The 22151-nt window shown below is 43.7% G+C and overlaps 1 protein-coding gene across 1 annotated transcript in view; it reads left to right on the forward strand.

Moving 5' to 3' along the window:
• The window catches only part of HTRA3 (HtrA serine peptidase 3), an 83687-nt gene extending 62597 nt beyond the window's left edge, over positions 1–21090 (forward strand). Inside the window, exons 7-9 of the mRNA XM_029591751.1 lie at positions 5244–5292; positions 8789–8884; positions 17960–21090. Coding sequence (XP_029447611.1) covers positions 5244–5292; positions 8789–8884; positions 17960–18125 — 311 coding nt within the window. The 3' untranslated portion in view covers positions 18126–21090. The remainder of the gene's footprint in view (positions 1–5243; positions 5293–8788; positions 8885–17959) is intronic.
• The last annotated feature ends 1061 nt before the right edge of the window (positions 21091–22151 follow it).

Consider the following 22151-nt stretch of genomic DNA (forward strand, 5'->3'; position numbering starts at 1 on the left):
TATAGAAGAGTAGTAGCTAAAGAAGAAGAAGACAGTGAAAGAGACATCAATTTAAAAGAAAAAGAAGATTGAAAAGAAGCAGCAGACAGATAATTGTGTGCACACACCATCACTATACAGAAAGGAGAAAAACAGAGTAAAGAAAAGGAATAGAATAAAGAAAAATATATATAAAAGAGAAGTAAAAGTCATAACAGGAAAAGATTGAAAGAAAAGAAAATACAGTAACGAAAGAAGCACATATGATATACTTATCAAGGTGAACTCCAAAAGGTCTTGTTTACCTGAAAAATATAAAGAAAGCACAAAGACCCAATTTCTTATATAGTATAAGGGATTAGTAGGATTTAAGGAAGAATTGAAGCTTTAATGAAAAAGATAAATAAACAATATTGTACTTGTCTGATGTTTTCTCAGCCGTAGTTGATAGATAACCCGTTCAAAAAAACTAAAAAGAAGTTAAGTATTAGAAATTGTTTTGTTATGGTATAAAAATAATAAAAGCAATACACATTTGACAGAGTATCTGGTATTATAAATTTGCTTGCCATTAATTATTCCCTTACCCTTTCTTTATTCCTGCTCTCCCTCCCTACCACTGGGAGACTAGATTGTAGGCTCTGGGCCCCTTTTAATTTAAACCTAATAGGAGAGGGGACTTCTGGCAGTGACTCCTTGTGAATAACATCAGGAAACCCCCCCCCCTATAAAATACTCGGCCAAGGACACCTAATACAAAATGGGAGGGGATCCCATCTTACAGGGGCTGTTTACACTCACCTAAGTTATATCTGCTGTCTGGAGCGCATACATTTCCCATTTAGACTTGCGAGCAAACTTTTTAACATCGAAGAGGATGCATGTAAGTGAAAACACCGTTGAATGCCTCCACAGATAAACTTACGTACGCACATGAAAAATGTGCGAAAGTTTATTGCACATCAGGTGGGCAATTTTATTAAATCCCATATCTGTATGTAAAACTGTTATGTGCAGGAATGTATTTGAAAATTATCCTGTAAGAGTGCAATGAGATACATGCCCTAACTCTTCAATGATTTTTTTTCTATATACACACTGAATTATAGACATATCTTGAACAATCAGATCCAAATGGCTTACTCCTGGATCCATGGAGAAGTTGGAAGTGGCTCAGGATCTAAATTCAGATCACAGAAGCTGTTAGGATTCACAGGCCTAGATTCAGGAATTTTAGACAGTGTACAGCAATAATCACTTAATGCTCTGCATTCAGGCCTGGACTTATGCGGCATATGGTGGAGCAAGATTTGCCACTTTCTGTTCTTGTTGCTTCCAGTGGCCGTGGCACTGAAGAAGAAAGAGCACTATCACCCCCTGATATGTCCCTTGGTGGAGTTGAAGAGACACCACACCATCCTCCTGATGCAGCCCACAACAGAGCTGATGAAGAGATTTCTCCTCACTCTCCCAGTGCCACTGATTGGTGCAAAGAAGAGCTAACGCTTGTTCCCTCAACCCATGACGTGGCTTGTGCTTGGCCAATGAAGGTGTGCCACAATCCCCCAATGTGGCCTGCAAGGTTGAAGAGTAGCCACTGCCCCCCCCCCCCCCCCATACCCAATGCAGCCTGCACTAGCTCAAAAGAAAAGATACCAAATGACCTTTCCCAATACAGCCTGTAGGGCTGAAGTAAGAATTGAGCTGATGATGCTCTTCCCCATGTGGCCTAAGGGGCTGAAGAAGTGTGCCGCTGCCATGGAGTGTGGGAGTAGAAAATGAGATCGGAGATCTGCCGAGAGAGCGGGGTAGACTGGCATCGGAGGTATATGATTGGGGGGGGGGGGGAAGAGGTTGAAACGAGAATTAGCGGTATGTTGGGTGACATTGGAATTTGAGGAACCCTGGGTGAGAAGAGGATGAAACTGAAGGTAGGAGTAGGTTAGGAGTGAAAATGGAATCAGAGATGTGCCAGGGGAGGAGCGAAGACTGACATCAGAGCTACATGGGGCAGGTGTATGGTGAGCAGAGAATGGAATTGGAGGTTCACCAGGAGAGAGGGTGAATGAGAGCTTAGGGATCAGATCTGAGGTCTAGAGGAAAGGGGGTCAGTGTGGCACTGACAGTGTCTGAGGTTTCAAAAGTCAAAATCTGTCACTGCCCTCACTATGCTTCCAGAGTGAAGACCACATTCTGGATTCCATTTGGTGAAAGTGCATGGGTGCTACTACAGCCCAAATCATGAATGCATTCTTAGGGTTGTCTGTTCTGTCTCTTGGAAAGGATGATAATTTAATCTTAACTATAAAACACAAAGTCAGTTTGGTGTTTTATATTTCATAGTATTTATATATTTATTTATATATTTATATACTTTTTTATTTATATATTTATTTATTTATATAAATATTTATATATTTGTAATATGTTTTATATTTCAGTTTTAGTTAATTATCTTTTATTCAAAAGCAGCTGTCAATGACTTTTTTTGGGGGGATAGTTAGGATTTTACACTGTGGGCATTGTGTAATATTACTATAATTTTATTTTTTTTCAAGGAAATAAAGATGTTAACTGCTCCAAATGTAAACTAATTGGAGCATTTATGTCATGCACATGAAAATCTGAGATTTAAGAAAGATCTTTTTTCATTTGGGATTATGTGCCAGTGACGGAATCTTTTCTTGTTAAATTAGCAATGATGCTTTGTCAAATTGAATCCAGATTGCTTATTTTTCTAAGAAACTAACCTCAGCACTTACCACTGGAGACAGTCGCTGTTAATGTCTAGTGGTTCAATCACATCCTGACCAAGAAAGCAACCAGCATCTGTGAAAGGCTATGTGTTTCAAATAAGAGATTGCAAGTCAATTGTGTTTTGTGTGCAGAAGCAAAAATTGCACTGCCATTTCTGTTTACTTGAAGGTTTTTGCAAGAGTAGGGGTACTAATATTGCAATCTTAGATAAATTGCAGTCCAGGTTGTGCAGACTCACCATCCAAAATGTTCTCTGTCCACTGAGACTAATTAGGTTCAGTCAACAAAACTCTGTCCCTTTATTCGTCATATTCTGTATTAAGATCTGCAAAGCAATGTTACCAAAAGCACGCTACAGATGCCCCAGTAGTCCTAGTAATGCTTAACAGGGCTGGAAGCATTGTAGAAGGAGCTAAGATCATGGGGTTTTTTTTATACCAGATTTGATCTAAGACTGAACATGGCTAAGAAATATGTATTTGTTTTCTGTGAATTTTTCATTTCCCATCATAGAGCTTGTGCTGCAGAATGCTTTCTTTATTTTTTTTTTTCAAAATATTTAAACATTTCTCATGATGGCTGTCAAGTATCATCAGCTTAGTTGTGTTTCATGACAAAGCAATAGGATGATATTTTTTCAGTCGCAATGAATACTTTCCATTCCTGGTATGTATATTTTTGCTAAACTTCATGGGAGTAATATTAGTAAGTTGGCAAGAGGACAAGTTATCTGGCTACAGTTAGCTGGATAATGTGTCCTAGATATTCAGTGGGATAAATGCCCTACTGAATATCCCTGATTAGCTACCTATAGCTAGGCCACTTGAAATCTGATCGTATATCTTTTGGATATCACTGGTTAGATTTAAAGTTATCCAGTCTCCTGTGGCTGGATAGCTTTAGCCTGAACCAGCTATATTCCAAAGAATATAGCTGTTAAGTGATGAGCAGCAGTTTAAAAAAAAAAAAAAAAAAAAAAAAAAGGTTGCGGGCCTAGTGGCCCTATCATTGCCCTCTACCCACCTGAGCCAGAAATCCTGGGCCCTGCCTGGCCAAGCATTCAAGCTCCCTCCTTCCCATTATCTCTCCAAAGGTAGATTTAAAGGGCTGGTGCCAGCCTCCCACTCCCCCATCTGGTCCCGGGTCCTGCCAAATTTAAATCAAAATGTGGCCTCCAGGGTCCCTCAACTCCCACTCCCAATCCTAACCCTCCCACCCTTAAAACAATAAGTCATTCAGCCAGTATTCTGATAGCAACCTTCTACAACCTGGGCCCAGCACTTCTAGAAATACTAGGGAAACGGCGATAGGGCCACAAGGACCACAACATTTTTTGTTTTTTTTTCATTTTTATTAAACTACAGCTGGGTATTTAACCAGTTATATTATTTTCAATATAGCCAGTTCATGCAAACATTATCTAGGAATGTGCTCCCGGATAACTTCAGACCTGCTCTCAAGCACATCCAGAAACAGCTGAATTTGGCTAACCCCAAATACCAGAAGGGCCAATACAGTAAAAACACGGGAGAGCAGGCGTTCGCCCAATTTCCCGGTGTGCACACAGGCCGCTCTCCTGTGCGCGCGATTCAGTATTTTAATTTATTAAAATTAGACCCGGTGGTAAAAAGAGGCACAAGGGCACTACCGCGTCCCTAGCGCCTCTTTTTTGATGGAAGCAGCGGCTGTCAGCGGGTTTGACAGCCGACGCTCAATTTTGCCGGCGGCGGTTCTCAAGCCCGCTGACAGCCACGGGTTCGGAAACCAGATGCCAGCAAAATTGAGCGTCCAGTTTTTGACCCGCGAGCCTATTTCAAATTTTTTTTTTTTTTTTTTTTTACTTTTTTAAACTTTCGGGACCTCTGACTTAATATCGCCATGATATCAACCTCCGACTTAATATCGCCATGATATCAACCTCCGACTTAATATTGCCATGATATTAAATCCTGGTGCCCGGAGAAATTAGCGCCTACCTTTGGGTAGATGCTAATTTCTGAAAGTAAAATGTGCGGCTTGGCTGCACATTTTACTTACTGAATCGCGCGGGAATACCTAATAGGGCCATCAACATGCATTTGCATGTTGCGGGCGCTACTAGGTTCGGGGGGGTTGGACGCGCGTTTTGGACGTGCTATTACCCCTTACTGAATAAGGGGTAAAGCTAGCGCGTCCAAAACGCGCATCCAAATGCCGACTAACAGTGCGCTCCGTTAGAGTGCACTGTACCATTTCGGCCTGAGAGTTAGCTTGAGAAGTTATTCAGCTAACTCATCCCTGCCCCAGCATGCCCCTTTCTTATATGGCTAAATCTTAGCTGGATAATGACTTCCCTGGCTAACCTTTAGCCAGCTAAGCAAGGGGGATATTCAAAACTCGCTTAGTTAGAATTTTAGCCTCAATGTATTTGTTCTTTATAGAAGTTGCTGTTCCCTTCTTCACTCAGTAAATTTATCAGTTCATCTTATACTGTGTTCATGTTATCTTTTTATATTTTGCTTTTCTAGATGGAAAGAAACGCTTTATTGGCATCAGGATGCTAACAATTACTCCTGCGTAAGTATCTGGTGCAATTGCTATAATAGCGCATGTATTCAGCATATCCAAGTTTCAGGTGAAATCAACATTAAAAAAAAAATAAAATTCTGTCTTTAAAATCTGTAGGCTACAGGTGAATTAATCATATGGATCCAGGAGAAAACGGGAGTCTTTTGTAGGTAATGGTCTCATTTAGATGACAAACAGAAAAGATGTTTGCAGTACACGAGCTTTCCCGACTGCAGGGATCCTTTCTTCAGATCTGAAGTTGTGACTTTTGTGGTCTCGAAAGCCTCGTGTACTGCAAACATCTTTTTTGTTACCCTTAAATTCAAAACAATTTATGCTTCAGCCCTCTTATACATTTTTCTCACATTTGATTCAAATATATTACAAGGGAGTCCATTTTGTAACTTACTTATAGCATTTACATGAATTTTGAGAGCAAGCTTCAGAGAAAAATGACCATAATAGGACAAAGAAAACACACAAGAAAGAGCTAAACAACTTATAAAATGTCAACAAGATCCTGAAAAAACCCAATACTAAGATGTTTATGTTCTTGTCTGGCATATTTTATCATTTTAATTATGGGTGTTGTTTGTAAGCTGCCTAGAGCAGTGGATTTAAGCAGCCTGGAAATATTTAAAGTAAATAAATAGGGGAAAATCCAATATAGAAACAAGGAAAGATATCACAATGACAGGGAAAACATACTCAAAACAAAATTAGCTGATCAGCCAAGCTAAGGAAGTCATTGACTAAGCCACAATATTTTATCGTGAGAGGGGACAAATACTGCGGGATGCATTCCCACGATATTTGTTCACACCCTGGGAAAATAACACTGCAATATTTTTTTTTGCATGGGGGGGCAGAGGCCGGTTTGGAGCCATTTTGAAACTAGTCCAAAATCTTCCAAAACTCCCAATCTCCAGTTCCCTTCTCTCAGAATCTCCAACTTTCCTCGATCAATTCTTGGGAAGAAAAGGCCCAGGTCACCTGTTCAGGGAAATTTTATATCCTTGAGCCACTGCGCACAAAAAGGTGAGAATAAAACCAAAGTGAGGACCCCAAAAATGCAAAAACCCTTAGATGAAGACAGGGCAAAATATTAGTGACAGACAAAGCCTGATCACACCAGCTGTCAGGAGTTAGCTGGATAAGTTTTTCCAGATAACGTTAGGCCTGCTTTCAGGCAAGCCTAAGGTTACCTGGCTATCTTAGCTCGATAACACTGACTATTGGCTTTTATCCAGCTAACTCAGCCAGATAATTGGCACTGCCTCGGAAACACCTTGGAACATCTCCAGCATATCTGGCTTAGTTTTAGCCGGCTTAACTTCTTAACTGGGTGACCCTGAGGTGTTTACTACGTGGGAAATTTGAAACCCTGGTGGTTAAGTACCGAAATTAGCTGGACAAACACGCTGAATATTGACCCCTAACAGACTAATTCATAAAATGAATTTAATTAAAGAACTGATGCCGGGTGTCTTATGTCATATCATTGAATATTATTCTGCACCAGCACAATACATAGTTATTGAGTAATAAGGCATTACTTCTGGAGTTTATTTTATAAATAACATGACCAGATTTAATTGCTTTCTCAATATATGAAAGAAGACATATGCCCTTATGGCCTGATTTTTTAATCCCCTGCATTTTCAAAGGCGCTCGGCCACGCACGTAGTTCCCATTACACGCAGAAATGCCGGGCCGAAGCAAAGGGGCGGTCCAGGGAACGAGGAGGGGCGGAGCTGAAGGCAGCCGATACGGCGGGTCCTTAATTGGAGCGTACTGGGAGGGAACTGGGAAAGGCCGCAATGCATCGCTACGCGAATTTGCAGAACTTTAGCCCCCCCCTTGCACGCGTGGATTACAAAATGTGCGTGTGTGCTCGGCCCAACGATTTTATAACATGCGTGCGCCGGCACACACATATTATAAAATTGCACATCCATGTATACATGCCGGGAAGTACGCACACATGGATGCGCGTGCGCACCTAAGAAAATCTACCCCTTAGGGCCTCATTTTCTAAAGTAGCACAGGCCTGCGATACTTTAGAAGATGAGGGGCGGGGGCCAAAATGGGGGGCGGGCCTGCGCTAGCCGGCAGCGATCGCACCATCGCGGTGCGATCGCTGCCAGTTTCGCACCCAGTAGCGCCACCATAGGAGGTGTAGCTATTGGGAGCGAAATAGGATGCGAAAAGGTCCTTACCTTTTCGCTGTCCGCAGCGTCGGCGCAGAGTCGGCCCCGGTGATGCCCCGATTCCTCCTCTTCCGGGGCCGACTCCGCCCCAACTCCACCCCCATCCTGGTATCGCACGCGATAAGGGACTTTTTGCGTGCGAAAGGTCCCTTATCGCATGCGAGCGGCGTGGAAAATGAGGCCCTTAGTGTTCAGCCCATTTCGTGTTACTGTCATTAGGTAATTAAATGAACATATGCATTGTTTGCGGGCACTGGAAGGCATGAGATTTAAAAGTAGGTTTGAATTAAACAGATGGCGTACATTTTGAATATGAGGTTCCAATCTAGCTTTCAGCATGTACTAAAATGGTTTTTAAAAGACAGACTTTACAGTCCTCTGTAGGTGATGTTTGATAGAGTGAAAGAAGGTGGTTTTATCATGCTAGCTTTCCTGTTTTTGCAAAAACCATAACAACTTTTAAAAGTGTCCTATTGGGGAGGAAGTGATATCATAAGTGGGATACATTTACAGTTATACTGGATTTAGAGAGCTCTAAGATGGAAGTCATATTAGTCTGTATATTATTTTAAATGATGATATTATGAATACTGGCACATAAAATTACTCCTGTAGAAGATAAGGGGAGCTGCGTGACTGCAGCAGCAGCACTGAGGCCTGGACTTATGGCAACCTCAAGCAGGACTTAATATATATTTGGGTCTGAGGGCTGTGAATGTATGTATTGGAGTGAGTGGGCGTCTGTGGCAATGTCCATGGAAAGAGTGTGTAGAGCATTAATGGCGTATTGCTTGTGACTCCATGTATCATTTCTCAGTGTTGAATATTTTCTTCTTTGCTGCATATCTTCCAAATATCTGTTTATATGAGCGTTGCTATTCAGGTTTTTCCCCCTGATATTCACCCTCCTAAGATGAACTAGGCCCCTAAACAGATTAATGCCAGCAACTCTAAAGAGAGCATGTAACCTACATTAGGAACAGAAGGCCTGTACTGTCTCTGTATTTAAAGTCACATTCTTAGTGCTGCCATGCATTTTCTTTTTGTGCCATGTCCCATTCATGTCCAGCACCATGTTCTGTTCAAACCAAAATGCAGAATTTAGGTTATATAGAGAGAAATATTCTGTATATCATGTTTCGGGCAAGACATTGGGAAAGAAAGGAATACATTTTCAGAAAGCAAGGACTTTCCATTTAAAAGAAACATTGAAAACTTACATTAGAAATGCACAGTAGCACTGGAGAAGGGTTTTGGTTTGGCAACTGATTTGACTTCTGTTTATCTTCTCTTAGCCTAGTGGAAGAACTCAAACTCAGCAATCCTGACTTTCCTGAAGTCAACAGTGGAATTTATGTGCACGAAGTAGTTCCAAATTCACCCTCTCAGAGGTACGTAAGAATGCAAAGCAAACACAATTCTGGATTCAAACTGCAAAAGCTGGTGCTTGAGCATGCTCTTGTGTATCAAGACTTTAGAGATGTAAGTACCTTCCCTGAGGATGACAGAAAATACCAGGCCAAAAGCTATGAATTGAGTCCTATGTTACTATGTATGTATTATACTGTTTGTTAGCATAAATGAGATTTTCTGTGGGATGTGATATTAACAAGTCTGACATTCACTTGCTGGTGTTTTAAGACAGAGCTAATTAGTTTCTCCAGTAACATTTACACTTTTCATTTTATAGTGTACTATAAACTACAGCGCTTATTTTCTGTGTTGCTTTTTTTTTTTACAGTCAAGAAACAATAAAGGACAAAATAATCCCTAAATCAATAAAACACTTCAAACAAACAATAGTTTTGGGAAACCTATTCAAATGTAATATATAAATTAATTAAATGTGATGATCAAAATACCATCACATTTCCCTTAAAATACAGAGAGCCACATAATCTTAAGGCACATTAATCATTCACCCTTAATAAATCAGTGCTGGAAAGTGTACATTTGTGGTAAACATTTAAGAACTCCTGATCAAATGGGGGGCTGTCATGACCCCGATCTGGCTCGAGAGTCCTCCCACTTGGAGACCCTCCGGGGGGGTCACCATCTTGCTCACATGGTCGCTGGCACCATTTCCCCCCCCCCCCTTGATCACTGTGCTTTCCACCTAACTGAGCCGCGCGCACAGCGGCGAGCCGGGCGCATAACATACTTGTGCGCCCAGTGGCGCGTGCATAGGTGCCATGCGCACAGTGAGGCGCACGAGGGTGCCGGGTGCATAGCGACATGCTCAACAGTGCCGGGCACACAAGTTCGGCTGCGCGCACAACGACGCGTGCATATCCATAAGCGCACGTACTGGCCTGCACGCATACCTTCGCAGCTTGCATGCACACCCTCGGCGCACATATCTAAGCCTCCCGGCACGTGCATATAAATGCACAGACCGGGTTTGAATGCCCGTACACGCACAAACCATGGCACCACCGGCCAAGAAAGCCAAAGCACAAGTCCTCTGCCCAGCCTGCCACATAAGAGCTGCACAGCATGAAGAAGCTACTGCCCTGTGCCTACAGTGCGAGACGGCTCTGGGAGAACCAGGGCAAGGTCCCCCCGCCCCCCAGCCAGTACAGGAATCTGGATCCACCGATAGTACCCCGGATCTCTCTATCCCCAGCTCGGCCCTCCAGACAGGGCCCTCGGGGAACGCCGCTGGGTTCAATATAGACCCAGGAACCTTTTCCTGGGTGGAATTCTTTAAAGGTCTGCAAACCTTCGTCCAGGTGCAATCGGCTCTATCGGGGCTAAGTCCACCGGTGACACAGCCACAGCCTCCACCAGAGGACCCAAATCTCCCAGGCCCTTATCGGCCTCCCAGAGATGTGCCTCCCCTGGACAAAAGCCTGACCTTAGGGGACACGGACACCTTGGAGGAAGACCAAGACTCCCTGGAGGAAGGGGAAATCCCTCCAGGAATGGAACCATACCGAACCATGATGCGTTTCTTCTCCAAAGACGAGCTACCAGAACTCTGTCCCTGAGCCTGAAGCAGCTGGCCATCCCAGGCACAAGTGCCACAGCGGAGTCAAAGACGAACCCCTCTTCTGGTCGGGCTCTGTCAGGCCTCACGCCATTTACCCATTACTGCAAGCCCTACAACAACTGATCATCCTGGAATGGAATGCTCCGGAGGCCAGTTCCAAGGGAGGACGGGCCCTAGAAGTCCTATATCCACTGGAACCCTCAGCCAAAGAACTCCTGGTGTTTCCCAAAGTGGACGCCATGGTCTACACTGTCACAAAGCGCACCACCATTCCAGTCGAAGGAGGAGCGTCTCTCAAGACAGACGTCAGGAATCCATCCTCAAACAGTCATTTGATGCAGCAGCTATGTCACTGCAGATCGCTGCCTGCTATGCTGTGGTGACACGCGCATGCTTGTCACTGGCCAGGAACACCACCATGCCCGTTGAAACATTAGAACCGGCAATATCCTTACGACCTGGTGCGCACCTCAGCAAGGGGCGTCTCATCCATTGTGGCAGCCAGAAGGCAACTCTGGCTCTGAAGCTGCTAAGCTGACCTGACTTCCAAGATGAAACTCACAAGAATGTATTTTAAAGGAACCCTCCTGTACAGAAGCAAACTGGAGAAGTTAGCTGACAAATGGGGCGAATCTCCAGTACCTCTGTTACTAGAGAACAAGAACAAAAGAAGCCAACACCCCTCTCCCCGAACATCCAAGGGCAGAGGATCACAGCGTTTTAGACCGTATAAGAATACATACCAAGTACTTCACCCTGCTGGCAGGGGCCAGTCCTTTTGGAACAAACACAACAAGAGGGGAGCCGGTTCAGGTCCAGGCCCCAACCGCACCCCACAATGAGAATCAACAGACCCATCCACAGGAAGAAACCATAAGGGGTAGGCTTGACCTATTCTACCAAAGATGGGTCGAGATAACGTTGGACAAGTGGGTCCTATCCATCATTCGAGAGGATACTTTCTGGACTTTCCACAGCATCCCTCCAGACAAATTTGTGAAATCTCCTTGCCACTCCCCCTCCAAGAGAATGGCAGTGGAAACCACACTGACAAAATTGCTCGCCTTAAAGACTATAACACCGATGCCCACGCACCAATGAAATACTGGGCACTATTCCATCTATTTTATCGTCCCCAAGAAAGAGGGAACGTACCGGCCCATTCTGGACTTCAAGTCGGTCAACCGCTACCTGAGGGTACCACACTTCCGCTTGGAAACCCTATGCTCGGTCATAAGGTCAGTACAGCCGGGAGAATTTCTTACCTCCCTGGATATGTCAGAAGCCTATCTGCACATCCCGATCCATCCCGATCATCAGCGCTTCCTACGCTTCACGATCCTGGACCATCACTACCAGTTCCGAGTGCTACCCTTCAGGCTAGCTACAGCCCCGCGGATGTTCACCAAAATCATGGTTGTAGTGGTGGCGACACTGAGGAAAGAAGGAATCCTCATACACCCATATCTGGACAATTGGCTGAACAGGGCAAAATCTCCAGAGGAAAGTCATCAGACAACCACCAGAGTCAAGAATCTACTGGAGAACCTTGGATGGGTTGTCAACGCAACCAAGAGCTGTCTGCATCCCTCCCAATCTCTGGAATACCTGGGAGTCCGGTTCGACACCCAACAGGACAAGGTCATTCTTCCCCCTACAAGGAGAAGGAAATTGATGGATCAGTTGAGAAAACTGTTGAACGGCGCTCGCCCCCACAGTTTGGGACTACCTCCAAGTCCTCGGACTCATGACATCAACCCTAGAAGTCATACCATGGACAAGGGCTCACATGCAACCACTACAACATTCCGTACTGTCACAATGGAACCCGATGTCCCAGGACTACACCGTCCGCCTCCAGTTGCCGGCGGAGGTACGGATACAGCTCCTATGGTGGCTACAAGAACACCATCTGAGCAAGGGAGTAAGGCTATCCCCACTGACCTGGGTCCTGCTCACCACGAATGCAAGCCTATGAGGGTGGAGAGCCCACTGTCAGGAACTGACGGCCCAGGGGCAATGGTATAAGGAAGAGTCGGGATGGAACATCAACTGACTGGAAGCCCGGGCATTCAGACTAGCCTGCCTAAGATTCAGTCACAGACTCAGAGGAGAAGCTGTCAGTCATGTCAGACAACGCCACAACAATGGCTTAAATCAATCGCCAGGGAGGAATCAGAAGCCAACAGGTGTCCCTGGAAATACACCCCCTAATGACATGGGCAGAATATCAGTTTCAATGTAAAGCCCTGTTGGCTGAATTTGCTGTTATCTGGAAACCGATGTGATGTCTCGTGCGAATGTCGGTATAGAAAAATGTTAAATAAATAAATTAAAAAAAGAGATCTCGGCTGCCCACATCGCAGGAAAAGGCAATGTCATCGCGGATTACCTCAGCAGAGAAAGTCTAGACCCAGGGGAATGGAGGCTGTCAACCACAGCCTTCCAGTTGATAATAGACCGCTGGGGAACCCCAGCCATGGATCTTCTGCCAAACCGGTCCAACGCTCAAGTTCCCAACTTCTTCAGTCGCAGACGAGACCCTCAGTCCCAGGGGATCGACATCCTCATCCAAAACTGGCCCCAGGAAGATCTGCTGTATGCCTTTCCTCCATGGCCACTACTGGGCAGGGACATCTGCAAGATAGAACACCACAGGGGGCTAGTACTAGTGACCAGTCCTGGGCCACTAGTACTCCTAGTGGCCCAGGACTGGCCAAGAAGACTGTGGTATGCAGACATGCAAAGTCTTCTGGCGGGGAACCCCCTGTGCCTACCTCCACACAGGGACCTGCTCCAGCAAGGACTGATCCTCCATGAAGACCCAATTCTATTCTCTCTAATGGTCTGGCCATTGAGAGGACTCGCCTGAAGAAGAGCGAATACTCGAGGGCAGTAATTGACACCTTGCTCCGAGCACGCAAGCTTTCCACATCTTTAACCTACATACAAATATGGAGAATATTTGAAGCCTGGTGTGAAGACCGCAACATCCTTCCACGGGCAGTCAAAATTCCCATGATCCTGGAAGTCCTGCAGGACTGCCTGAAGAAGGGGTTGTCTCAACTCCATCAAGATTCAACTTGCCGCACTGGCCTGTTTCAGAGCCAAAGTGGACGGCATCAGTCTATCTTCCCATCCAGACATCTCCCGCTTCCTGAGAGGGATCAAGCAAATCCGACCACCATTAGAGTGGCCGGTACCCCTATGGAATCTCAATCTAGTACTAGACTTCCTAGCGGGAACCTCCTTCAGACCTACACGTAGTCTGTCCCTAAGGCTCCTGACCTTGAAGACTGCATTCCTAGTGGCAATATGTTCAGCCCGTTGCATCTCCGAACGTCAAGCACTATCCTGTCAGGAACTGTTCCTCAGACTTATACCAGGATCCATACATCTACAAACTGTCCCTTCCTTCCTTCCAAAGGTGATTTCTCATTTCCATCTAAACCAAACCATCTCGCTGCCATCTCCAGATGAGCATAAGGACTCAGAAGTCTCATGCCACCTATGCCATCTTAATGTCAGCAGACTCCTAGTCCGCTACCTGGAAAGATCGGAATCCGTACGAAAGACAGACCACCTATTTGTCCTTCACAGCGGGAAGAAACAAGGGGAAGCAACTTCGCGGGCAACCATAGCCCACTGGATCAAAGAAGTAATCAAGGCGGCCTACATAGAGGCAGGCAAGCCTCCACCTCTACAAGTCAAGGCCCATTCCACAAGGGCCCAGGCAGTGTCCTGGGCAGAAACCAAGATGCTGTCACCCGCCGAGATCTGTCGGGCAATAACATGGTCCTCCATTCACACCTTCTCGAGGTTCAACCGCTTGGATGTTCAGGCCAGGGAGGACATAGCATTCGCAAGGGCAGTACTAAGTGGGCCACAGGCAGCCTCCCACCCAGTTCGGGAGTAGCTTTTGTACATCCCATTGGTCCTGAGTCCATCTGCTACACGCTAGGAAATGGAGAAATTACTTACCTGATAATTTTGTTTTCCCTCATGTAGACAGATGGACTCAGTATCCTGCCCATGGCTGCCTCAACATACGGAAACCTCGGGTGACAATCCCCGAGAGCAAGACAAGCATGGGTAAGCCAGACTTACCCCTAGTTAAGACACCCATAGTTACTGGGTGTCGGCGTTTCTCGAATTGACGACACTGGCGGTCTCCAGCTACAATTCACGTCAACTAGTTCAAGTTAATCAAGTTATCCAAACACACATATACCCACTATTGCTTTTCGAAGAGAATACGAAGAGCAGAACTTCCTGCACGGGTATATGTAGTGCTGACGTCAGATTGAAATCTGACTCCATCTCCAACTGCTATCAGGAACACACTATACCCATAGGTCCTGAGTCTTATCTGTCTACACTAAGGAAAATGAAATTATCAGGTAAGAAATTTCTCCATTGTATTTTGAAATTTCACTATGCATTCGCAAGGATATCATAATACGAATTGAGCACCATGTGTCACTGCCTCTGATCTCATAGATAGGAATTTCCTTCTCTGCTCCTGAGTGATCCTGGTGACATCTGGATAAATCCAGACTTTCTGGCCATAAAATAGGGACCTCCTATTCCTGAAAAAAAATCTGAGGACAATATTTTGATCATGCACAAATGCGAAAGAAACTAACATAGTCCCCCTTTGTGATATCTGTTTCTTGCGTCAACTCCAATATATCTGTAATGTTCATAGAATGCTGATCTTGGGTTTCACTTCCAGGAGATTCCATTACATTTTGAGGCAGATAGTAAGCCTTCGTAATTAAGGGCATAGCTTCTGTTGGTATCTTGAGACTATTGACCAAGTAACTCTTAAAGAAGTCTACTAAGGGCATCATCTTAATAATAGGAAAATTAAGAACCCTTACATTAAAGCACCACAGGGAATTCTCAACGTTTTCCAACTTTTTAGTGTGAACAAACTCAGATTGCACTAAAGTTTGTTGAATTTTTTCCACAGAGGCAATTCTTTTTTCCACAAATTCTAATTTTGATTTATGTTGTATAACCATTTTCTCTGTGTTTATTCCATGTTTATTTGTTTTAAGAAAAACTTGCGTCAAAGATGCAACTGCAGTTTCTAGCGAAACTAAGGCATTCCACAGTGTCGAGTGTTATACTACAGGTTTAGTTATGGTAAATACAGCACCTGGTATTGCTAGAGTAGCACCACCTTCACTTAATGGAATATTAAAATCCCGTGCAAAATCCATCGTCAAAGTAGCCAAGGTAGTCTTCACAGCAAGATTAGAGGCAACAACTTCAGTAGAGAATCTTGTAGAAGTTTCCCCAACAGCTATTGCAGAGTCGGAAACAAGCCCTGGACTCTTCACTTCCTCTCCCGGTAATATTGGCTCTCCCCTAATTCCCAACAGGGAAGCCAAAGCTGGTATAGAACTCAACAGGATCAGTCTGTAGGGTGGGGACGGTGTCACAGGTGCGCCAGGGCTGAGCGAGATCTCCTTGGCTAGCAGGGGTAACATTTGCTCCTCACCTACCCCTGCAGTGGCCCTCGCTCCCAGCTGTATAGGCATGGAGGAGAAGAAATTCTCAATCTTCTGTTGATTGGGGCCATATTCCCCAAAGTAGGTAAATTCTCTTGAAGTTTAGCTATTCATGCTTACAAATCAGGGGAAGGTGTCAGGGTCAGGCACAATAGACCCACTTCATCAGCAGTTTTAATGAAAAAAAAAATTGAACATAAGCTGTGCTTCCTGTCTTGTAATAATGCAGGAGAGTAAACAAAATAGCCAAAAGGCTTCACTTACCAGGCAAACCATGAGTGAGGCCCAAACAGCATGAGATAATTCTGTGCAATTCTGTTCAGATCCATTCCTAAGGATAGAGAAAAATATTGTGCCAGCAGAGAACTTAAACCAGAGAATCCAGGATCTTCCTGCTTCTTTAAGACACCACACAGCTGGGATGTCCCTTTTAATATCTGGGGGAACAAAATCACCTAGCATTAGCACCTCCCCTTTCATAGGAAACTTGTGAATATCCTTCATCAAATCTCTGTTCATTTTTTCTGCCTATGACGGAGATCTGTATATCACACCAATAAACACTGTAGCGAGAATAACTGAGCAGACTGGAGGGGCCAGATGGTTATTCAGTTAAAGATTAGAAGCATAGACAGTAACTGTACAGTTGTCTCTATAATGAACTTATGTTCCCTTGAAATAGGTCAGTTTATTCCATCGTAACACATAGCGGGTTTTTGTGATACATCGTTTCTTGATATTTTGGTTACTTTCAAAGAAGGTTTTAATATGTTTTAACCAAAATATCTGCAACTTTTAACATAGCAAGAAATAACTTTTTTCATCAGAGGAGGTGATATTAATAGTAATATTTTTAACTCAACAAAAAACAATTTAAGATTTGAGGAAAATTTGATAAAAAGCAACCTGTGGTAATATATGGGCTGCAGAAGATTTCTCTTTTTTCCCCACTTCTGCTGTTCTCCTTTGATTCAGCTGTTTGCTTTTCCCAGCTACATTTTGTCTTACCAAACTACAAAATAGGATTGCATACATTGCCATAGGGATCCCATGTGTACTCCCTGCACCCTAATTAAAGTCACTAAGATGTGAACTGACCTGCAAATTAAACTTTAGCAATAACTAGTGATCTTTGTTTTCAGTTTTTATTTTATTTTTCCCAGTAATTTATCATTGTTTAGTGTAATGAATAAAAGTGGGAGAAAACCAATGAAACAAAAATTGCAAATTTTTTCTCATTGATATTCTGCCATTTTATCTTTATTATAGTAAATGCTGATGAATTTATGAGGAAAATAAAATAAAAACTGAAAACACATGTCTCTAGCAATAACACAGCATAATTTGTTAGAGGTGGTGTGGGATATTACCACATGCTATATACAATCTCTGGCCTACAGTCTTTTATATAGTTCTCTTTCCATTCACTTTAAAACATTTACAGCAGGGTTGGAACCAAGGCTCAGGCCACAGGTTGTATCATGGAAGATACAGGTTCAGATCTCCTGTCCTACAGGATTGGTCGGGCCTATGTGGTATATTCAGACCAGAGGAAGATGGAAAATGGCTGATGGAACTGTGGCAGCCCTTGACAGTCAATGAATGGTACTGAGGGTGTGCCATGAAGATGATGCTGCTCAAGCTCTTGGGCAGATAAAAATTATTAAAGTCGACTGAGCATAGCTTCTGGGGAAATGGGCAGAGATTGAAAAGAGAGGTCAAAAAGTGGAAAAAACAAGAACTATAAATTTGCAGCAACCTCAAGGAGCCTAGTTTGAGTTTAGGCATAGAATGGAAGAAAATCTTTGATATATCTGTCTTGTTGTAAGGGATATACTGTATGTTAGTTTCATTATCTGGGAGGTGGGCTTAGAAAATTGTCCTGATATAGATCTAGTGTCAGTAAACCAGAAGATGGCATAGAATTGTGATTGTGTCTTTTGTTGTATGTGCAGAGGTGGAATTGAAGATGGAGACATCATTGTGAAGGTGAATGGGCGTCCATTGTTGACTTCAAGTGACCTGCAGGAGGCAGTGATGAATGAGTCACCTTTATTACTTGAAGTTCGAAGAGGAAATGATGACTTGCTGTTTAACATAGAACCTGAAGTTGTAATGTAAGGGAGGAGGCTCATACTATAGTTAAACTCTGTTATTCTGGAGCACTCAGTACCTCTTTTTCCGCTAATTATACTTCCTGTTGACTAATGACATGGTGGACTAACTTGATTGCCTGAGCCATTTCGATATTCCTACCCATAAGTTTACTGCAAATAAAATACAAAAACCCTTCTTAAGGAATAGAATAATTAAATGTGTGTGTTCCCTTAGGCTGCTGGAAAGCCAACCTTTTGGTCATATGGGGCACATTTTATTATGTCCATAGAAATAACTTGATGGGACTGAAACCACAATTTAAATACTAATTTAAAAAATGGAAATCTATATTTGGATGATTTTAAGCAGTATTTCTTTTTATGTTCTATTCGGAGAAAAGAATGAGTTCTGTAAGCTCATTTGATCTGCATGACATGATTATTAAAACGGGGTTGTGCAACACATGTGAAATCATTTTGTATTGAAGAGATAATAACTTTTTAAAATTCTTAACTTAGGCTCCAGCTTTTCAGACTGGCTGGGTTACTAGGAGTATGTGGAATAGCTTTCAGAGTCTCCGGAGGTAGGATTCATCAATATTGTTCTCTTATGCCAATGCCTAGTTAAAGGTAATCCTTTGTCAGCACACCATAGATAGCTAAAAATGTCCAAATTGCTGCAGAAATCTGTAAAAATCCACAGACAGATCCACGTAAAGCAGTAGAGGTTCATATTCTGCTTACAGAGACTTGGATCATTTTAGCGGTCCATATGGTTGCTGCTGAGGAAACTTCAGTCTCTTGTCTTAGAGGCGTCACTGCAATATAAGAGGGCATGTGGGTGAAAAATGAAAATTTGGGGGGCCGTGTTTGATGATAAGGCATGAGGCTGTGCCAAAGATGGATAAATAGATTGCACAGCCAGATCTTTAAGCAGTATTTCTTAACAACTATGGTTTCCTTGAAGTTGTTTGAACTGTTCTTTTGGATTAGCTATGCTTACTTCTTTAGGGGTGTGGATGTATGATCTGTGTGACCACACAGGTTGTCACTATTTCAGGGGTGGTGCAGCAGCTTTATAAGGAGACTGCCACAGGCCATGGTCTTGGAGGTCGCTTCCCTTCGGAAAAGGCACTGCTACCCCAGCTTTACAGGGGAAACCCGCCCCCACCCCAGCCATGGAAGGCACTGTTCCTGCTGTTTGCATGGGGCACTGGTGGTCCTAAACCTGGCCGTGCAGATCATTACATTTTGCATTGATCTGATGGAGAGATCATAGTCACAAATTGAATAACTTAGTCCAATGAAAAGGTATCACCTGTAACTTGTTTGTTGACCTTTATTTCTATGTATCTATGTGGACTAATATGACAACATATGTCATTTGTAAACAGCACATTTCATCTTTCTTTTAAAGAAAAAGACCCTCCACCTCCATTTCTTCCCCAGCGTATAAACAAAGGCCTGTTTATCTGGAGGAAAGTCATATGGCATCTTTTATTGCCCTACTGTTGTTAAATGACATTTTTACTCCACAAGTGAAATAATTTCCTGATCTAGGCCATCTTCATTCTCTTCCTTGTATGCTCTGGCCTGATGTTTGATATCTGAAAGTATTCAGGGATTCTGGGAGGAGGAGGAGAAAGCTGTTCTTTTTTTGCAGATTAGTAGCATTTTCTTTAGACCATATACTCCTTCCTTGCTTCTTTTTTTTCACGCTCTGATTAGAGCTAGTGCTGGGATTCTGGCACCTAAGTCTTCATTTTCCATTGCCCAGGGATTCCCCCCCCCTTCTATTTTCCACTATTCGTAACCCAACTATTGCAGCCATGGTTTTGAGGTCAGGAGCCATGCACCAGGTTTCCTACTGGAACCCTGTATCATGTGTTCTAAATCCAGCCACCAGTAACCTTTAAATCCCTTCCACTCCTCGCCCCTGCGTGAGGCGGTGAATACTGCCTGCACAGCATCACCAGTCCAAGATGACCCAGGATGCAGAAGGCCTTTCTCGGGAATTAAACCGGGGCCCTTCTGCAGGCGAGCACACAGCACTGCCATTGAACAAGTGCACAGGTCCAGAATAACAGCATTTCTAAATTAGAAGGCATCCTTTTTGAAATACTGCTGCTCAGTTAAAAAAAAAAATAAAACCAAAACAAAAAGCATAGCTTTTTCTGTGACTGGAACTGCATAGAGGCACTTTTTCCTATTACTGCATCCCAAATGATTTCAAGCATTACAGTTGTGACATGAGTCCCCCCAAAAGCATGCTAGGAAAGAAATAAAAATATGAACTAGGAAGTGACTTCATATCTTTGAAGCACAGATTTTAAATCAATCCACAATGAGGCAATAGAAAATTGCAGACGACTTTGCTTATAGATGAGTTAGCTTTATTTTTTTTACCTTGGTTTTAAAAAAAATACCAGGTATAGGCCCCATTAGTTAAAATTTAGACATTACTTCATGAAGGTTATTTTTGTGACAAATGTGAATCTATTTTCATTTTGTTCATTTGCATTTCAAAAAGCATGTGAAGCAATGTACATAAATTCCCATCCAGATTCTTCATGGTGATCAGTGTGAAACTGGTCTGCAGATCAGTGAATTTAAATACCAGCAGCTCATTCCGTGTGTGTGTGTGTGTGTGCAGATGGATTGATTTTGGGTTGTGAAAACTAAAACAAGTCAAAAGTGGCAACAGGTTATAGAGAATTACACCTAAGTCATGCAATTCTGGAATATAGTAAATGATTCTTATAGAATTAATGTCAAGTATTAAAAAATGTACAGGCTGAGTTTAATACTATTGAAAAGTGCACATTCGATTTTCGTTTACACTTAAATTTAACAACAGTAATTGACTTGGTTACATGTGGATTATATTGTTAAGAGATGCTGTAAAGTTATTGAATGTACTACTTTTGACTTCTACTGTGTATGTTTCTGCTGTAAAAAAAAAAATAAAGTTTACAATGAATTCTGCTTCATACTTGCAGTCGTAAATTTCTTTTCAAAGAGAAGGAAACTACAAAAGATAATTTTTTTTGAGTGTAGATGAAAGTAAGTAGGCAAACTCTCAATCAGATCACTAATGCCTACCCCTAGGATGATGATATTTCACTTATTAAAACTTAATATCCCACTCGATAAAACACGTTACCCAAGCTATGTTAGCACGTAGCTGTGATAGGTGCATTTTGGGAGTAGCCAAAAACAGTCCTCCTATGCTTGAGATGCTTTCAAGGAAAACAACTGTTGTGATGAGAGGGGAGGAGGAGGATAAATAGGAAACAAGGAGTGAAGTACTGTTACGCTTGGGCTGAGTTCTGGAGTAGTGAGCACCACCCAGAAGGGTGGCTCCAGGTGGAGAGAGACAGGGATGGCTAGAAACAGTGTCTGGGTCCGGGCTGGGTCAGGGCAGGCGGCAAGTAGCAGTGTCTGGGTCCAGGCTGGGTCAGGGCAGGCGGCAAGTAGCAGTGTCTGGGTCCAGGCTGAGTCAGGGCAGGTGGCAAGTAGCAGTGTCTGGGTCCAGGCTGGGTCAGGGCAGACGGCAAGTAGCAGTGTCAACGTCCAGACTGAGTCAGGGCAGGCGGCAGAGCAAGGCAGGTCAGAAGGCCCGTAGGCCACACACACACAGAAGGCCCGTAGGCCACACACAGCAAGCAGGGCAAGACAGGTCAGAAGGCCCGTAGGCCACACATAGCAAGCAGGGCAAGGCAGGTCAGAAGGCCCGTAGGCCACACACAGCAAGCAGGGCAAGACAGGTCAGAAGGCCCGTAGGCCACACATAGCAAGCAGGGCAAGGCAGGTCAGAAGGCCCGTAGGCCACACACACAGAAGGCCCGTAGGCCACACACACACACACAGAGAAGGCCCATAGGCCACACACAGCAAGCAGGGCAAGGCAGGTCAGAAGGCCCGTAGGCCAGGTAAGGAAAGCAAGGAAGAAGGCCCGAAGGCCGCGCAAGGCTAGGCAAAGCAAGGTCCAAGGACCAAACGCACAGCAAGCAAGTAAGGCTAGAGCAGGGAACCCAGGCGAGCTCGATGC

Source organism: Rhinatrema bivittatum, chromosome 1 (genome assembly GCF_901001135.1).
Source record: "Rhinatrema bivittatum chromosome 1, aRhiBiv1.1, whole genome shotgun sequence".
NCBI lineage: Eukaryota > Metazoa > Chordata > Amphibia > Gymnophiona > Rhinatrematidae > Rhinatrema > Rhinatrema bivittatum.